Source organism: Suillus subaureus (genome assembly GCF_016647635.1).
Source record: "Suillus subaureus strain MN1 chromosome Unknown BJ212scaffold_19, whole genome shotgun sequence".
NCBI classification, from domain to species: domain Eukaryota; kingdom Fungi; phylum Basidiomycota; class Agaricomycetes; order Boletales; family Suillaceae; genus Suillus; species Suillus subaureus.
The window spans coordinates 661,827-678,020 of record NW_024538575.1 but is presented as its reverse complement, the minus strand read 5'-3'; the positions used below and the strand labels follow the sequence as shown (position 1 = coordinate 678,020).

The window sequence follows — 16,194 nt, the reverse complement described above, 5'->3', positions numbered from 1 at the left end:
AGTGAACTACGTATCAAAGTCAAGAGAAAGAACCTCTCATCCACGGATAAAATAAAGGAAGCTCAATCATTGCCTTCGTATGATGACCATGTGCCTCATGATGTCTTTCCAGGACTTGACGGCTCGCATAGCAACGGCAGAGACGTGGAGGTTATTAGCTGCAAAGACTGGCCACGTCGTGAGGAGGACAACAACCGCCCATACGGGAATGACAACAGTCAATGCAACGATATCGGTAGTATAAAAGATGAGGATCGAGAGTCCGATTGCGAAGAAAATCATTCTGTGATATTCTTCGTCAAATATTAAGCATATCGCAAACTTTGGGGCGACTTACCCCCAGATAAGGAGAGCAAATGGCAGGCTGAGCATAAAGGCGAGGCTTTCGATGCCAAGGAGCGATTTGGACATCGAATCCATGAAATTGGCCTATGTTGATGCGAGCCATGAGATGAGACACCAAGACTATAGCTAGCGACGCACCACACTACCAGCTGAGCTCCGTCTACTGTCGCTAAATTGACCCGCCAGGACAAGGGAAATCACGAGCGAACCCATTGCGCAAAGCGTTGACAGGTAAATAACAATCGTTGCGGCTGGTTTTGACTGAGTGGTGGGATTATCTACTCCAGGTACTGCGAGGAAACTAACATCCACAGCGAGCATCACAGTTGACTGTCAGCGTGAGTAGGTCTGTAGATTGAAACATCAACAGCATACTTACAAACACAGTGAAGCTGCTCCACTCGCCATTTAATTGGCTGATGAACTTCTTCCACCTAGGTTGGACCACAGTATTGTCTACCCAAACATTGTGAATGGATTCGCTGTGGATGTGCGGAGAGTTGAACAGTGCAACGTTCAAAATACGAACTAAGATGTGCTTGGGCTCCTTCTCGCTGTTACTATCATACAGCGATTGATCAGCATCAAGACGGGCACCACGCTGCCCACAGAAGTTAACAAATTTTGCTCGAACTATTTCAACGCGGCGTTATTTGGAAGAAGAAAGTAGATATAAGCCACCCACAGAACATATACATGTATCGAGCTGTTGGTTGAGACAGATATATGAATATTTGACGGAGACTGGAGTTGAATCTCATACCGACGATACAGACAGAGTGTTCGTTGACTTTGCCGATGTTATCTGCTTCTGATCAAGACGGATCCCAAAGACGATACTCCTGAGAAGCTGACCTTTCGCGTGTTCAACAACATTGAGCATGTGTGAGAGCTCATCCAGGTCGAAGGGAGAAAGGGATGTTTGAGACGTGATTGATTCTGCCAGAGAACTCATTACGTAGCCAAAAGGTCGCATAAAACACTATACCGGCATGAGCATAAGTAATGATATCTCGCAAACAATCGACTGCCTGTCCGGGAAGAGCACGCATGTTCGGGAACAAGGTGCAATGTTTCCTGCAGCACATGAGCGCAGATGAGTCAAAGCTTAATACAATCAAAACTTGATCGGATAAGTATCGTCACTGATTTCCGATAGAGGGTAGGTAATTACTCACCATATGTTGCTGAACGCACCAGTATTGGGCCTCCAGTGCATATCCTAGGGGTTTGAGCACGTCAAATCATCTCGATAAGTTAACCACACGATGCTTACTAATGTGACTTTTGTCAGTGACACCTCGTACATGGATCATAAGCTCCCTGGATTGGACAATCTCAGGCCAGAAGATAATCCGCGCATCATGATCTACAAAATAGTACCCAAAGACGCCTTCGGAGCGCTTCTCGATAGCAAGCTCCATTGTCGCACAAACCTTGCCACTCTCTGCCGCCATTTGATTCGCTTGCTCAGCTGCAGCGAGGATCTCGAGTGCAAGGTTATTCTCCAAAATATTCTGATCAGTGAAGACTTTCTGTGTGGGTATCGCATGATGAGTGATCTGAGCTTTTTGGTGATTCTTCCGCACCTGAAGCGGGTTAAAGAAGAAGCGGGCGCCCTCAGGGTGAGTAAGCTGCAACCAGTTGGCAACTTTTGTTGATGATCTGCAGAAACATGGTAATGGATCTCATTATCCAAACGCAGTTTTCCTCACTCCGTAAAATTGTCTGGCCCTGGGCTAACTTCGAACACATGGAAAATTTTACTTCTACCATTAGTGTTAGAAAGACATTCGAAAAACGCGAATACAAGGCAGACATACTGAGTGATATTCCTGCCGTACCTATCAATCTGTGATGCAACGATTGGGCGAAGAGTAATTGCTCCTGGTGGACGAACGTTGGGTACTGCTGAAGATGTCTGAACAGAACAAGGTCGATGATCCATTGGCACCTGAGCTGATGGAAATACCAAAGGACTCCTAACACAATGTTGAAAGGGGTGCGCATCTTCCCTCTGGGGAGGGCGTACAGCAAGTGTTGTTACTAGAGTCCGGTTCTGTGTGTCCCCAACAGCGGGTTGTGTGGCTCCTATAATTCTATCAACGCTGGGTCTTTGTCTTGATAGATGGTTATCAGGGTTGTACGAAATCTCATATAGTAGTCGACGAAGGAGTGTGATGACATGCCGGTAAATGCACAGAATGATCGCCGCCGACAACTTCAAGGGTTTGAGATGTTTGATGAATGTGACCAGTTTATGGAATAAAAACTTCTGGAGTGGTATGGAGGCCATCAGTAGATTCACTTCAGCCAGTAGCTCAGTACTGTGGTCTTTGAGGGTTTGGAAAAGGTTGCTGTGCTAGTGACTGCCCGCGCGTACTAGGCTGTACCGCATACTTAGCGCGTTATGAATCACGTGCAACACAACTTGACTAACTTACCAGCCGCAGTGTATACGTAACAGAGCAAGTACTACTACAATACTACTAGCTCTAAGCTGATCGATCGATCTCCTACCAGGTCTGTGTTAGCACTGCTTGTGTACCATTCGCGGTGGAGCTGCTGAAATAAAGGGATTTGATCCTCCATTTTGACTTATTTTGATGGGTAAGATTAACTTCACGACCGACGAAGCCTCCATCCTCAAGGCCTACAAATTATCGTCCCAGAACCCGACGTACGTGGTGAATCCACTGCATAAATGTACGAATAACAGTTGCATAGGAAATGGGAAGAGATAGATCATGACCTGGAAGATCCTCTTTCTGACCTCCTTACCTCCCAATCCAACGATGGAGACGGTGACCCCTTGGGCCTCGGCGGCGTCGTTGAGTATGTGTCGTCATTTGAGCCCGCCCCTCGGTGCTAACAACTTTCTCAGTCTGACAAGTTTGGATGCAGAATCGAGTGCGTGCTAGTGTCTGACTTCAGCTGGGATTTCGGTCGTTCATAGCCTACACCTCCAGAGATGTCCGTGCTCATTTCTTCCAAATCATTTGATCCAAAATCCTTTCTATCTGCTGTACACCCAAACGCAACATACCAAGATCTTGCGGCAGGCATTAATCATCTCCAATCATCCATTGATGCTCGTTCGGAGGCTGTCCGTGTCCTCGTAGAAGATAACTTTGATCGGTTCGTTGCTGTCAAGGCTTCTACTGATGGTGCGCTGTGTGTCATTCGTCCGTAGATGCTCCAAAATAACTTATACATGCTCGTAGCGTTATATGCGGAGATGCGTGAGGGATTACTGAGTGACAAGGCGGAATTTGCCAGCAGACCGCTTGTGGACTACTTAAAACGTTTGTCCCAGTTCATTCCTTTCAGTCCCGTTTTTAATGCACTCCGACCTAGGCTCGGCTGTGAAGGCCAATCAAGTCTTCCTCCCTACCCTCGAGAACAGCGCCAAAGCCCAAAAGTTGCGCACTACGCTCGGCGTTTTTGAGCGCTCCAAGTTCTTCTTCAGCCTCCCAGGATTTCTCGTGGAATCTATCGAGGCTGGAAGATATGAAGCTGCACTGCGTCAGTACAACAAGGGGAAGTTTCTCCTCGACTCTCGCCCTGGGCAGCTCCTCCCCGTCGAAGCAGGTGCCAACGCAGGCTCTACGGCACAACAGAAGAGGATATTAGACAAGGTGTGGGCAAACGTTGAAAAGGTGATGGGGGAGATGAAGGCGCTACTTTTGGCACGGTTGCAAGAACCAGGAAGAAGCGTCGAAGAAATGGAGCGAGGGATTGAGTACGTTTGCTCATTATTGTTGCATGTCTCGTTTTTAACCAGCACTAACCAGGATTCTCCTGGAACTAAATGTACCTGAAGATCCGATATGGACCTACTTCGATAGCCAGCATAAGCGCATCATGGACCGGATGAGTGCTGCCTACAGGACTGGTATTTCAAACATTGATGGCGCGTCCCTCTCGCGTTGTCGAGTACTTTTTATACTGACGTGTATCACAGCCACGAAGTCTCGCACGGCACCTGAACTGTCGTCTCCGAATGCGCTCAGACAGATCCTTGGTGCGCAACTTCAGGTATGTATCGTAGCGCTGGAGAACAAAGCGCCCGAAGCCGTAATTGGTGCGTTATCAGAGCCCTTCTGTCAAGCTATTGTTCATTTCTGTCGCACCCAGCGCAAGCAGGTGGTCATGAGGTGTGGCAGGCTATCTGGGACATGGTGAAAAATATCTCCGAGGTTATGGTCTCTTCGTTGCCCAATTTCTGGAAAATTGCAAGGAGCTTCTTGGAGGGCAAGTTCAAACGAGTTCGTGTCATTTGTGCGGTCATATCACTTGTCTGACGTTTACATTTTCCTCTAGCCATCGTCATCGAGGCGCAGTTCCTCCCAATGCAGGCAAATGGCACTCGACATCATCAAGCTCTACATCAATTTCCTTTCGGAATTTTTCACTCTTTCTGACGTCCTATCAAACTCCTCTACCACCAATTCTCCTGAGCATCTCCCAGCTCATTCGAACTCGCTAACGACGGCTCACTGGCTGACTAAGATTCTTAATGAGGTACAAGATTGCGTCGCCGAGATTGGCGCATTGGAACTCGGAGAAGGCAGTCTGGTGAAAGGGCTGGTGGAGAGCGCGCGGTGGCGTTTTGAAGATGTTCTAGTGAGATCTTGGTTGCGAGGTATGCGCTACTAACAGTGTTCTACTATCTTTCATACACCTGTGGACTAACAATCCCAGACGCAAACTACATGTATACGCTCGAATCGTTTACTCCCGATCTTTCCACCCCTTCTACAACGCTCCATCTCGCTCATCTCGAATCGTTCATGCGCCACCTTGCAACGTCAGCATTTAAGATTGCGGGTGGTGTCTCGGCAGATAGTGGATCGGGCGTGTTGCAGGTAACACAACATAACACCGTACCACCAGCATTCATATCAAAAATCACGAAGGCATTTTTGGATGCAATATATGCGATTCTGGATGGGTTTGTTGTGCTCGTCGCGGAGGAAGCGCCACCAGGTGTGGGCTGCATCGTGGCAACGGGAGCACCTGAGCGAGAAGGGAAGCAGGAGCTGATTAATCTGCGCGACTCGGTGCGTAGTTTTGTGTGCTCCACGATTCTGGCCCTTGATACAGTTATGCGTTAAGAATACGAGGCTGCTCCTCGTGATATCTAATTTCTCGCATTTATCAGGATCGTTGATACCCAGTGTGTTATCTCAACTGGAGAATGCGCTCGGCATATCAGTTGAAGATGATAGAAAGGTATTGCTTCTTATTCTTCTACTTACGTTGCCTTGCATGCTCAAGTTATGACGTAGACACTAATGAAAGCAGTGACTGCGCTTGACAAGACACTCTTTGATGGATATGTCAAGCCCAAGGCTGCAGCCGTCGCAGTCATTTTGCGAGAGGGCATTCTCGACAAAGACATGGATTGGTACGAGACGCCGCAACCTACGGGTGAGCTTGTCGACGTCACTTGTCCCTACCTACTCTGACATTCATTGCAAGAAATACGGCCATATATGTACAAAGCCTTGATGGGCCTCGTCGAAATTCACGCGCAAATCAGCCGCGTTGCAGAGAATCTACTCGAACGCGGGATGTACGCCCTTGTAGAGAACGTCGCTCAAGATGCATTACTCTCGTTCAAACAAGTCAAGCGGTTCGGCATGGGCGGTATGCTTCGCGTAAGTCACGTTCCCCTTCCTCGCATGTTATATTATCGATGAGACAATATCTACAGGCTACGCTAGAGATCGAGTTCATGCACCAAACGCTTGCTCGCTACGTGTCTCCGCCGGCTGCGAAGACGCTTTCGGAGTTGTATAACAAGATCTCGCAGGCGTATGCACGACGGTCGGGAGATGAGAATTTGCAGGGGAATCTGGACAGTGTGAAGAGGACGCTGGCCGAGAGTCGGCGTGCGACTGGGATTGAGTTCATGTGCTTTAGAGCGGCCAAAGACAGGAGTGGGAAAGGGAAGAAGGAGAAGGACGAGGGTAGAGAGCGGGGTAAGGACAGAGGAAAGGACAGAGAAGGTAGAGGTGATAGCAGTACAGCTTCATGATCTTTAATAGTCTGATGCCATCCAGTGCGAAATCAGAGCGAGTTAAAATTGATTTGACCGTTCACCCCCAGTAAAAACTGGTTGTGACCGGAGGGGATCACAGCTGCTGAGAAGTTAGTTACCTTATTTGTACTATGACGGAATCTGCTGAATCATGAGAAGTTTCGTTGCGTTTTGCAAAACGACGTCGTATCGCATCGCGCCAACATCACATCGCATCGCACCAACATTGCATCGCACCAAACATTGCATCGCACCAACATTGCATCGCACCAACATTGCATCGCATCGCACCAGCATCGTATCATCGAGTTTTTGTACTACAAGTATGGTCTTTACTTTATGCTGCACACCCTCATAATTTGCAGAATCCATACTGGGGAGCCAGAGGATACACACCTCCCCCGGGCCCCCTATCTCCCGATCTTCCCATGCCATTACCAGAGGACCCCTTCACCGATTCAATGACACCACACCTTCAATGGTTCCCGCAACAAGTAAGTACTCCGATATACTTTGTTTTGGTGCTCATAAATGTATTTTCAGCGCGCATATATGCAGCCTGCACAGCATAGTAACCAGTATTTGCTCGAACACTGCAAAACATTAGAACTTCAAATCGTGAAATTGACTAGCGAACGCGACACGCTCAAGTACGTATTTTCTTGCTCTGCATCTCCATTGATTTAATTAATTTTGATATAATCATATTTCAGATCGATGTTTCAACAACTTTCAAGCGCTGTTCGGCTGCATCAAACGGACTCGCTCGACCTTGACTGTACCCTCATTTCCTCAGTTCCAGCTACTGCTAACCGGCCAACTCGCGTCACCCATCCGAAGATTCGGTTTTGGACCAATGACGACTTCTTAGGATGGCTGGATTCTCCCGACGGCCGTCGAGCTGACCGCGGGAAAGTGCCGTATCTCGAGGATGAGAACGGTGATCCACTTACCGACCCGATAGTCAAGTCTATCCGGAAACTTCTTCGTGGTGCTTGGGCGGAGCTCGTCAGACGCAAACTTGCTCCGAAGACGTGGGGTAAAGCAACTGCGACTGCAAGGCAAATTGTTCACACCCTGATGGAGAACTCACATCCATTGTTCAAGTTCGCTGACGACGGTTGGAAGCTCGACTATCTCATGAGCACGTCGTATTCTGCGTGGCGAAGAAACCACGTTGATGATGACGACAATGACGAGGACGAGAGTAGCGGGGGCAAGAAGCGTAAACAATTGAAGAACGCTCTCAAGTCTGAAGTCCCCGACAAAAAACTAAAAGGTGCGTCTTTAATTTAATATGATATTGTATTAACTAGTATTTTTTGTAGTCGACCCTACCGTGAATATCCTGCCTTCGACGCCAGACTCTCTCTTGGCATCATCGCCTACTATGCCTAACTCGTTAGCTGCCGAGTCTATGCTACTGCTATCCAGGTCTCACCCTACCACCCCTTCTCGAGCGCCGTCTCCAACAATTCGTTTGTCTCCGATATTACTGCCCAACAATCCCAATTCTCGGCAGCTACCAGCTATACCACCTGCTTCTCCGGAGTTTATTGTAGCGGAGAAGGAGAATATTCCTCCACCAACGCCTGATCCTATTGCACCGGTACTTAATTCTAGTATCACACTAGCGCCCAAGCCTAATCCTATCGCACCGCAGCCAATTAAAATTATAATGACTAATTCACTGTAAGTTTGTTGTCTCTTTTCGTCAATGGCTAATGATGTCACTTTCAACAGTTCTACGCTTGCGCTAGCTGCTGTCGGCACACTGATCCCACCACTCCCACCCTCCATCGATCCTCCTCTCAAGGCTCCTCTAGCAAATGACAGCGCTGATTCGAAGGGTAAAAAAGGCAAGGCCGACGACTTCGCAAGCGGCAAGGGCACCAGTAAAACTAGCAAGAAGATGCGTCCAAGCCCAACTAGAAACGGACGGTATGTACTATCAGATGATCCCTCTCACACCAATCTAACTAGTACTTACAAATTTTGAAGCAATCTGTGTGCTCTTCGCTGGCTCAAGCAAATCAAAACCGACGGGACAACAGAAGAGTTTTGTTTGTATTACGTGGATCTCACTGCAGAACAGCACAAGGTACGAAGTCATTGCATCACCGTCGTGCATATTGTGCACTCACTGTCTTATATCAGAATTATGATGACGAGGCATCTGCGCTAGTGAGTAACGTCTCCAAAAGTTAGTTCCTGTTCTGATGTGCGCAGGTTGCCAGCAACACTTGGGTGAAGAATGTTTGCGATGGAGCAATGCACTAGTAGACACTCGACGTTCCCGCACCTCCTTTCGATGTTCCCGCACCTGCTTTCGATGTGCCTGCACCTGCTTTCGACATTCCCGCACCTGCTTTCGATCTCGTACCTGCTTTTGACGTTCCCGCACTTGCTTGCGACGTTCCCGCACCTGCTTTCGATGTGTTTTCGCGTCTGTTTTATGTTTCAATTACCTGCAGTTTCAATCTGTATGGGCGCTCCCAGTGTAATACCTAACAATATGATCATATTTTATGTTATCTGAGCATATTCCGAGACCCTAGTGCGAAGTGTGCAATACCCTATGAAATCATATTTGAAACTATCCTAGCATATTATGACACAGCACACAAGCAGTTTAACTATATGCTCTAAGGTGATTCTGATGTGCATATGCGGAAAAAAACATACGAGAGCGCGAGAGATCTTACAGCAGCACTTCGAAAATGTGCTGGTTGTCCCACTTTGTAAGCGGAATGTGCGCGTCTGGTATTTTCATTTCATCAACACCTCCCGACACTTACGGTCCTCTCCTGTCATAACCAGTTCTTACTGGGGTTCACCACTCTCTGATGTTGTGATACTACTATGATGCACACACTAGCTGGTTCATGTAGTCTGCTGGATTGGTTCAATCTTAATGAAACCTAAGATATCAATATATCACGGCTGGACTTGAATTGGAACCACGGACTTGCTCGCAGGACGATGCAATAATGATGGCGTAATACTACAACAGGATACCACGGTAATGATAAGCAAACTATTGGTATACAAGGACAACGCTCAGTACTAAAGTCCACCACGAAGGCGGAGTACAAGGTGAAGGGTGCTCTCCTTCTGGATATTGTAATCCGACAACGTGCGGCCATCTTCCAGCTGCTTTCCAGCAAAGATCAAACGCTGCTGATCTGGTGGGATGCCCTCCTTGTCCTGAATCTTCGCCTTGACATTGTCGATGGTGTCTGACGACTCCACCTCCAGCGTGATTGTCTTACCCGTGAGGGTCTTGACAAAGATTTGCATACCGCCACGAAGACGTAGAACGAGGTGGAGGGTAGACTCCTTCTGAATGTTGTAGTCGGAAAGGGTGCGACCGTCTTCGAGTTGCTTGCCTGCGAAAATGAGGCGCTGCTGATCGGGAGGAATGCCCTCCTTGTCTTGGATCTTCGCCTTCACATTGTCGATGGTGTCAGAAGACTCCACCTCCAAGGTAATCGTCTTGCCCGTGAGGGTCTTGACGAAGATCTGCATGCCGCCACGTAGACGGAGAACAAGGTGGAGGGTGGACTCTTTCTGGATGTTGTAGTCGGAAAGGGTACGTCCGTCTTCAAGTTGCTTGCCGGCGAAGATCAGACGCTGTTGGTCAGGAGGGATACCCTCCTTATCCTGGATCTTGGCCTTCACGTTGTCGATGGTGTCAGAAGACTCCACCTCCAAGGTGATCGTCTTGCCCGTGAGGGTCTTGACGAAGATCTGCATGCCTCCACGGAGACGCAGGACCAAGTGAAGGGTAGACTCCTTTTGGATATTGTAGTCGGAGAGCGTCCGACCGTCCTCGAGCTGCTTGCCAGCGAAAATGAGACGCTGCTGGTCAGGTGGAATACTACAGGGACAACCGTCAGTCATAAGTGCTGTTTACTGGGATGGCATACATACCCCTCTTTGTCTTGGATCTTGGCCTTAACGTTATCGATGGTATCAGAGGACTCGACCTCAAGAGTGATGGTCTTGCCGGTGAGCGTCTTTACGAAAATCTGCATTCTACGGCTCGATGTCAGCCTCGTACATACAGGAGATTATAATGATAAAAAACTCACGTGAAGGATGCGAAGTAGAGTGTACGAGAGTTTACAGGAGTGGTTGTGAGGAGAGAGACTGTGGGGAAACGCCTAGATAACGGCCATTAATATACTGGGACGTGGCGGAGTTTCAACATCGAGTCACCACTGCCCCAGCTCACTAAGCATCTTGCTGGATCCTTCTGGAGGCGTAGGGTGGTATCCAAACACTTGACCGCATGCTTGGCAAGTACTAGGCTGTGTTCGTCACGACACTGATCAGTAACAAGCTGAGACACAGAATTTCTCATGCTGTATCAGACCTCCACAAAGCCTTCAATGTTGATGGAGCCAAAGGACAACCTGGAATTGGAACCAACCCCCTTTTAAACTATTTACCCACCGCCTTCTTTCCGCAGTTACATTCAGTGCTTGCTAAGTCCAGCATTGCTTCTAGGCTACTGATCACCTTCCACTCCTCCAGACAAACATCTCGTTGCCGTCACATGATTGTACTCTCCTCGCCATGCTAATCAAAATCTTGGGACATTAGTTCAGGCTTTGATCAAGCTTAAGATTCGATAATGGCATCGTTACAAACCCAAGGTACGTTTTCCAGCTGGTCTTCGAATCCTAGCACAACAACCTCAAATTGCATTCGTACTATGCAAATTTCAAATGCCGCCAAAATTTTGCTCGTTCCATGGCATGGTGGGACATGAACGAAGAACTAACTTCTGCAAGTGCACAGCTTCAGATGTAGGTATGTCTGAGGACCTTCCACTCCCTGGATACCATCCATCTCAACCAAGACCCTTCAAGTCCAATCCACTCAATGTTGCTGGTGATTCCAATGACGGCTCACACTTCTTGCTTGCCGGGGCAAATGCACATATCGAGTTGTGCTGTCCCTATCTCCGAGACTTCCTGGGCGAAACACCCTGAAACATAAATCTGCATGTCAAGGCATCAACTACGTCGTTCCTTGTCGTTAAGTAGAGGCACTTCCTGATGCGAAGCTTGGGACATATGACCATAGAACCATATTAACCGTTAATTTGTCAAACCTACAAGTAAATTAGCGCTAAATAGCTGACTTGCAGATTGATGCAGATTTACATAGGTTAATGATTTGGATGGCGTTTGCAAATTAGCAGCGTTAATATTGGCGTCAGACCGAGTTTACAGGACACAAGGCACGGGAAATCGTTGGGACTGAAGTTGAGCGACGCTGAATTAATGATGTCTAGACTACGACAGCAGACTTGCAAGGAGACTCCGAGCATGAACTTAAAAGATCTTGGCATTCGGGAGCAATTGCATAGCCTAAACCTCAATTCGCGACATCGCGTGACGCGACGCGTCTTTTGCTTCTTTCTTCTGACAACTATTATCAGGTCAAAAATTAGTAGTATGGCTCTTATGTATGGGAAGGAAAAAGACGCAGAGCATGAACTGAGTGAGCCTTCAATTGCCCTTCGACCGATAGAATTTTAACTCTGACCTGTGACCAGCCTCTGACCCCGGTTTCGTTGCATTCTTTTCCAAACTCCCAAAGAAATCTCCTGAAACTGGAACGATCCGTCTATTCGATCGCACAGACTACTACTCTGTCCATGGTCAGGATGCCCACTACGTCGCAACGCACGTCTTTCGCACCAACTCCGTACTCAAGTATCTAGGTGCTGGAGGCAAGGCTGGTGGTCTCCCGAGCGTCACGCTTAGCCATACCCTGGCTCACTCTCTTTTGCGGGATGCTCTCACATCTAAACAGCTGCGCGTAGAAATTTGGGTGCCCGCACCAGGGCAGGGAAGGAAAGCTTCCAAATTCGTTTTGGAAAAAGAGGTAAGCAAGTAATGTCTTGTCTTTATAGCCATGATTTAACCATTTGAAAGGCATCACCTGGAAATCTCCAAGCAGTCGAAGACCTCCTTTTTGCCAGTTCTGATGTTACATCAGCACCTATCGTTTTAGCTGTCAAAATATCATCATCTTCAGTTATGGACAAAGCCAAGACCAAGTCAGTCGGCATTGCCTTCGCGGACACCAGCGTGAGGGAGTTTGGACTTGCTGATTTCATTGACAACGATCTTTTCTCGAATCTTGAGGTCGGTTTACTTAGTTACAGACCGTCATCTCTATCCTCTCACACTGGAGCAGTCTCTTGTCATACAGCTTTCAGTTAAAGAAGCCATTATTCCTACTGGAACAGTATCTGGGACAACAGACCGCGACCTCGACTTGAGCAAGCTGAAAGCCGTGTTCGAGAGGTGCGCCGTTGTTGTGACCGAACGCAAACCAAGTAGGTCAACATCTATGCGGTTTCTTAAGTCCATCTAATTTCGGGTTCTTAGGCGAGTTTACTGCGAGACATGTGGAAGACAACATCAAAAAATTAACAATCGACTCAGAAACGAATTCAGAATCTGCTGCTCCGATTTGTGGGTTTTGATCTCTAAACTGCATAATAACACTCACAACATTGTTTAGCCGAGCTCTCCCTTCCTTCAGCCCCGTCTGCACTTTCTGCCTTGATTAGTTATCTTTCTCTCCTTTCCGACCCTTCCAATCACGGGGCATACAAGTTACGGACACACGACCTAGCACGATATATGCGCTTGGATGCCAGTGCATTGCGTGCACTGAATCTGATCGACGCTCCTGGGAGTGCTGTAAGTCATTCGAGCGTGTAGTTCATACTGATATATTACCTGCTAATGGTCACCGTGTAGGGAAGTATCAATAAGCACGCAACCCTCCTTGGTCTGCTAAATAAATGCAAGACTGCCCAAGGAACTAGGCTTCTCGGGACATGGCTTAAGCAACCCTTGATTAATCTGCACGAAATACGTATGCCTATTTTCTTACTCTACTTGACGTAATAAAAACTTTAGCCTTGCAGGTAAACGACAAGACCTCGTGGAGACATTTGTGGATGACGGATCTTCTCGGAGAACGCTGCAGGTCAATACAATACCCATTGCCAAGGGCGTCATTTATTTTCATTCCACAGGATGACTACTTGAAGCTGATGCCTGACCTCCACCGGCTAAGCAAGCGATTCAAGAAATCTGTCGCGTCTCTTGAGGATGTCGTGCGGACATATCAAGTGGTCCTCAAGGTATCTCGCTTCTGTTCCCGCCCCTCAGTGATGCTTACTTTACTCAACTAGCTGCCTGGTTTGCTTGAGACTCTTGAAGGCGTCCAGTACGAACACGAGGAGCACAAGGAGCTTATTGACGAGGTTTATATCAAGCCTTTCCAGGTGTGCATCTCATGATTTCGTTGAATTATATCTTCGCCCCTCCCTCTCTAACACATGCTGTTACCAGACTGTTAATGATAATCTCGTCAAATATGGTGAGATGGTCGAGTCAACGCTAGATCTCGAAGAACTCGAAAATCATAATTACGCAATCAAGCCTGACTATGATGAACGTCTGCAGACTCTGGCAGATAAACTTGTAGAGGTTCATATCACGCTTATCAGAATCATAGCGAAGGAGGCTAACATTTTTCTAGATCCGGGATGGTCTTGATGCTGAACATCGTGCAGCTGGCAAGGATCTCGATCTTGATCTCGACAAGAAGCTGCACCTCGAGAACTCCCAGAACTATGGATACTGCTTCAGGTTGACGAAGAATGTATGCTTTCCGTATTGTGAAAAATCCTGAGCTGACGTACCTATCAGGACGCGAAAGCCATTATGCGGAACAGCAAATATATCGAACTCGGGACTGTGAAGAGCGGAGTCTATTTCACGACCAAGAAGCTGAAAGCACTTTCTACGGACCATCAAGAGACTACGCATGAGTATCAGCGAACGCAGAGCGGGTTGGTGAAGGAAGTTGTCAGCATCGCATGTAAGATACTCCTTTTACCACCACTTTGGCATTCAAGAACCTTTTCTTTCGTACAGCAACATATACACCCGTACTAGAGAATCTTGACCATATCATTGCGCACCTAGACGTTATTCTCAGGTGAGCCCCATGACTCGAGCTTGCACATGTGGTGACGATCATCCAGTTTCGCTCATGTTTCTGTAAACGCTCCTGAGCCATACGTGAAACCAAAGGTCCTGGATAAAGGCAAGTTTTGGAGACAATGTTCGACGCAGGAATTGATCGACGTACATCAGGTACTAGTGGCTTAATATTGCGCGATGCGCGGCATCCTTGCCTTGAAGTTCAGGACGACATTAGCTTCATTCCAAATGATGTGGAGATGGTGAAGGGTAAGGTTTATCGCACTGTTACCGTTACATGTCTCATGTGCCGCCTTGTAGGCGAGGGTGAATTTCAGATCATTAGTAAGTGCTGCTACTGTGCCGTTTTAACAGAGCTGACCCACCGAAAGCTGGTCCTAACATGGGTGGAAAGAGCACATATATCCGACAGGTGCATCGGCTATGTCATCGTTCGCAAACACCGTTCTCAACTTATTTCACAGGTTGGAGTCATTGCTCTCATGGCACAGACCGGATGTTTTGTTCCTTGCTCGGAGGCAACCTTGCCAATTTTTGATTCCGTGCTTTGCCGAGTGGGTGCAGGTGACAGCCAGTTGAAGGGCGTCTCGACTTTCATGGCTGAGATGCTTGAGACTGCATCGATTCTCCGAGTAAATGCGCATCTATACAAAATCTTTCCTTGGTTTGACTGTCGTTTACTGTTTAGTCTGCTACTCAAGATTCCCTCATTATCATTGATGAGCTCGGTCGCGGTATGTCTTATGTTGGACGATGATGCACGTTTGTTAATATTTCGCTTGTCTTCAGGAACATCAACGTATGACGGATTCGGCCTCGCATGGTCTATATCTGAGTACGAGAACAACATTTCTTTCCTGGAGTCGTACCTAATGGCACCCGAAGGCATATTGCATCCCACATCCGCGCTTTCTGTTTGTTTGCTACTCACTTTCACGAGTTGACTGCCCTCGACCAGGAGCTTCCTCACGTGAAAAACCTCCACGTCGTAGCTCATGTGAACCAAGAAGATGCATCTGCGCCGCGCGAGAGGGATATCACGCTCTTGTACAAGGTCGAACCAGGTTTGTGTCGATTTTCTAATCAAACCTCTTTCTCTGAAACTTTTGGATGAAGGCGTTTCGGATCAAAGCTTTGGTATCCACGTTGCGCAACTGGCCAACTTCCCTGAAAATGTGGTCAAAGTCAGTTCTGGATAGAACTGTCCTAAAATGTCTGCTGACCGTGTTTTAGCTTGCAAAACGGAAAGCTGATGAGCTAGAAGATTTTGCGACTGGTAATTGTTTAAAAAATTGTCATGAACCTGTCCCGTTGATATTTGCTGAGTAGGACAACAATCGGAACCCGAGCATTCGGACGAAGTCACCGAGGAGGGCATCCAAATCATCGAGGAGTTGCTCAAAAAGTGGGCCTCCGAATCTTCAGCTGACGATGAGGACGTCATGATGGACGATGTATCGCACGAGGCTCAGCTGGCTGAACTGCGGCGATGTGTCGAGGAGTTCAGACCACGCATAGAACAAAATGCGTGGGTACAGTCTCTACTCACGTCTTTCTGATTTCGTGCTGTTTTATTTCCTTGCTATCCTCGCTATCATCAATATTGCTGTCTGCATATCATACATAATCGAACTGCTCTGGATCATTTGTCACCATCGGATCTCCTACGTTTGCGTCCTCGCGTTCAGAAGGATTAGGGGAACTTTGGAGTTCGAACCTTCGTGGTGCAGATCTTCATTTCCGTGGTTATACTTTGTT

At 47.6% G+C, this 16,194-nt stretch overlaps 6 protein-coding genes across 6 annotated transcripts; 4 read left to right on the top strand and 2 right to left on the bottom strand.

Annotated features, from left to right (window-relative positions):
• Positions 1-66: 66 nt before the first annotated feature.
• Positions 67-2,293, bottom strand: BJ212DRAFT_1481755 (uncharacterized protein; the record flags this gene model as incomplete). Its single annotated transcript, XM_041340311.1, has 11 exons — positions 67-283; positions 338-429; positions 484-675; positions 725-946; positions 1,109-1,284; positions 1,334-1,422; positions 1,543-1,567; positions 1,622-1,880; positions 1,935-2,010; positions 2,061-2,114; positions 2,169-2,293. The coding sequence occupies 11 exons, from the start codon at positions 2,291-2,293 to the stop codon at positions 67-69; spliced, it is 1,527 nt and encodes a 508-aa protein (XP_041192369.1).
• Positions 2,294-2,951: 658 nt separating this feature from the next.
• BJ212DRAFT_1273463 (exocyst complex component Sec5-domain-containing protein) lies at positions 2,952-6,388 on the top strand (the record flags this gene model as incomplete). Its single annotated transcript, XM_041331089.1, has 14 exons — positions 2,952-3,025; positions 3,073-3,180; positions 3,230-3,255; positions 3,315-3,512; positions 3,570-3,650; positions 3,703-4,087; positions 4,140-4,429; positions 4,483-4,619; positions 4,669-4,990; positions 5,050-5,408; positions 5,464-5,580; positions 5,637-5,778; positions 5,830-6,008; positions 6,065-6,388. The coding sequence occupies 14 exons, from the start codon at positions 2,952-2,954 to the stop codon at positions 6,386-6,388; spliced, it is 2,742 nt and encodes a 913-aa protein (XP_041192368.1).
• A 195-nt stretch (positions 6,389-6,583) lies between these two features.
• BJ212DRAFT_1360462 (uncharacterized protein) lies at positions 6,584-8,765 on the top strand. Its single transcript, XM_041335883.1, is given in 12 exon segments — positions 6,584-6,624; positions 6,653-6,885; positions 6,935-7,041; positions 7,105-7,670; positions 7,720-8,000; positions 8,055-8,083; positions 8,135-8,332; positions 8,393-8,492; positions 8,549-8,575; positions 8,621-8,704; positions 8,721-8,723; positions 8,734-8,765. 9 exon segments carry the CDS (start codon positions 6,820-6,822, stop codon positions 8,669-8,671), a joined length of 1,425 nt encoding a protein of 474 aa, XP_041192367.1. The 5' UTR covers positions 6,584-6,624; positions 6,653-6,819; the 3' UTR covers positions 8,672-8,704; positions 8,721-8,723; positions 8,734-8,765.
• BJ212DRAFT_1360440 (uncharacterized protein) lies at positions 8,679-8,961 on the top strand (the record flags this gene model as incomplete). Its single annotated transcript, XM_041335882.1, is given in 2 exon segments — positions 8,679-8,754; positions 8,773-8,961. Coding segments are annotated over 2 exon segments (234 nt in total), but the record flags the coding sequence as incomplete, so codon positions are not given.
• A 1,078-nt stretch (positions 8,962-10,039) lies between these two features.
• On the bottom strand, positions 10,040-10,977 carry BJ212DRAFT_1360410 (uncharacterized protein). Its single transcript, XM_041335881.1, has 4 exons — positions 10,744-10,977; positions 10,613-10,688; positions 10,486-10,557; positions 10,040-10,429 (listed from the first exon to the last, which is right to left on the bottom strand). Exons 2-4 carry the CDS (start codon positions 10,633-10,635, stop codon positions 10,291-10,293), a joined length of 234 nt encoding a protein of 77 aa, XP_041192365.1. The 5' UTR covers positions 10,636-10,688; positions 10,744-10,977; the 3' UTR covers positions 10,040-10,290.
• A 782-nt stretch (positions 10,978-11,759) lies between these two features.
• On the top strand, positions 11,760-16,124 carry BJ212DRAFT_264096 (DNA mismatch repair protein). Its single transcript, XM_041342783.1, has 25 exons — positions 11,760-11,905; positions 11,961-12,292; positions 12,343-12,555; positions 12,608-12,749; positions 12,802-12,888; positions 12,938-13,119; positions 13,180-13,297; positions 13,350-13,411; positions 13,461-13,568; positions 13,620-13,712; positions 13,780-13,917; positions 13,970-14,092; positions 14,140-14,311; positions 14,368-14,431; positions 14,478-14,539; positions 14,590-14,685; positions 14,737-14,760; positions 14,808-14,848; positions 14,901-15,068; positions 15,125-15,170; positions 15,226-15,271; positions 15,322-15,500; positions 15,553-15,620; positions 15,670-15,712; positions 15,763-16,124. The coding sequence occupies exons 1-25, from the start codon at positions 11,860-11,862 to the stop codon at positions 15,993-15,995; spliced, it is 2,886 nt and encodes a 961-aa protein (XP_041192364.1). The 5' UTR covers positions 11,760-11,859; the 3' UTR covers positions 15,996-16,124.
• The last annotated feature ends 70 nt before the right edge of the window (positions 16,125-16,194 follow it).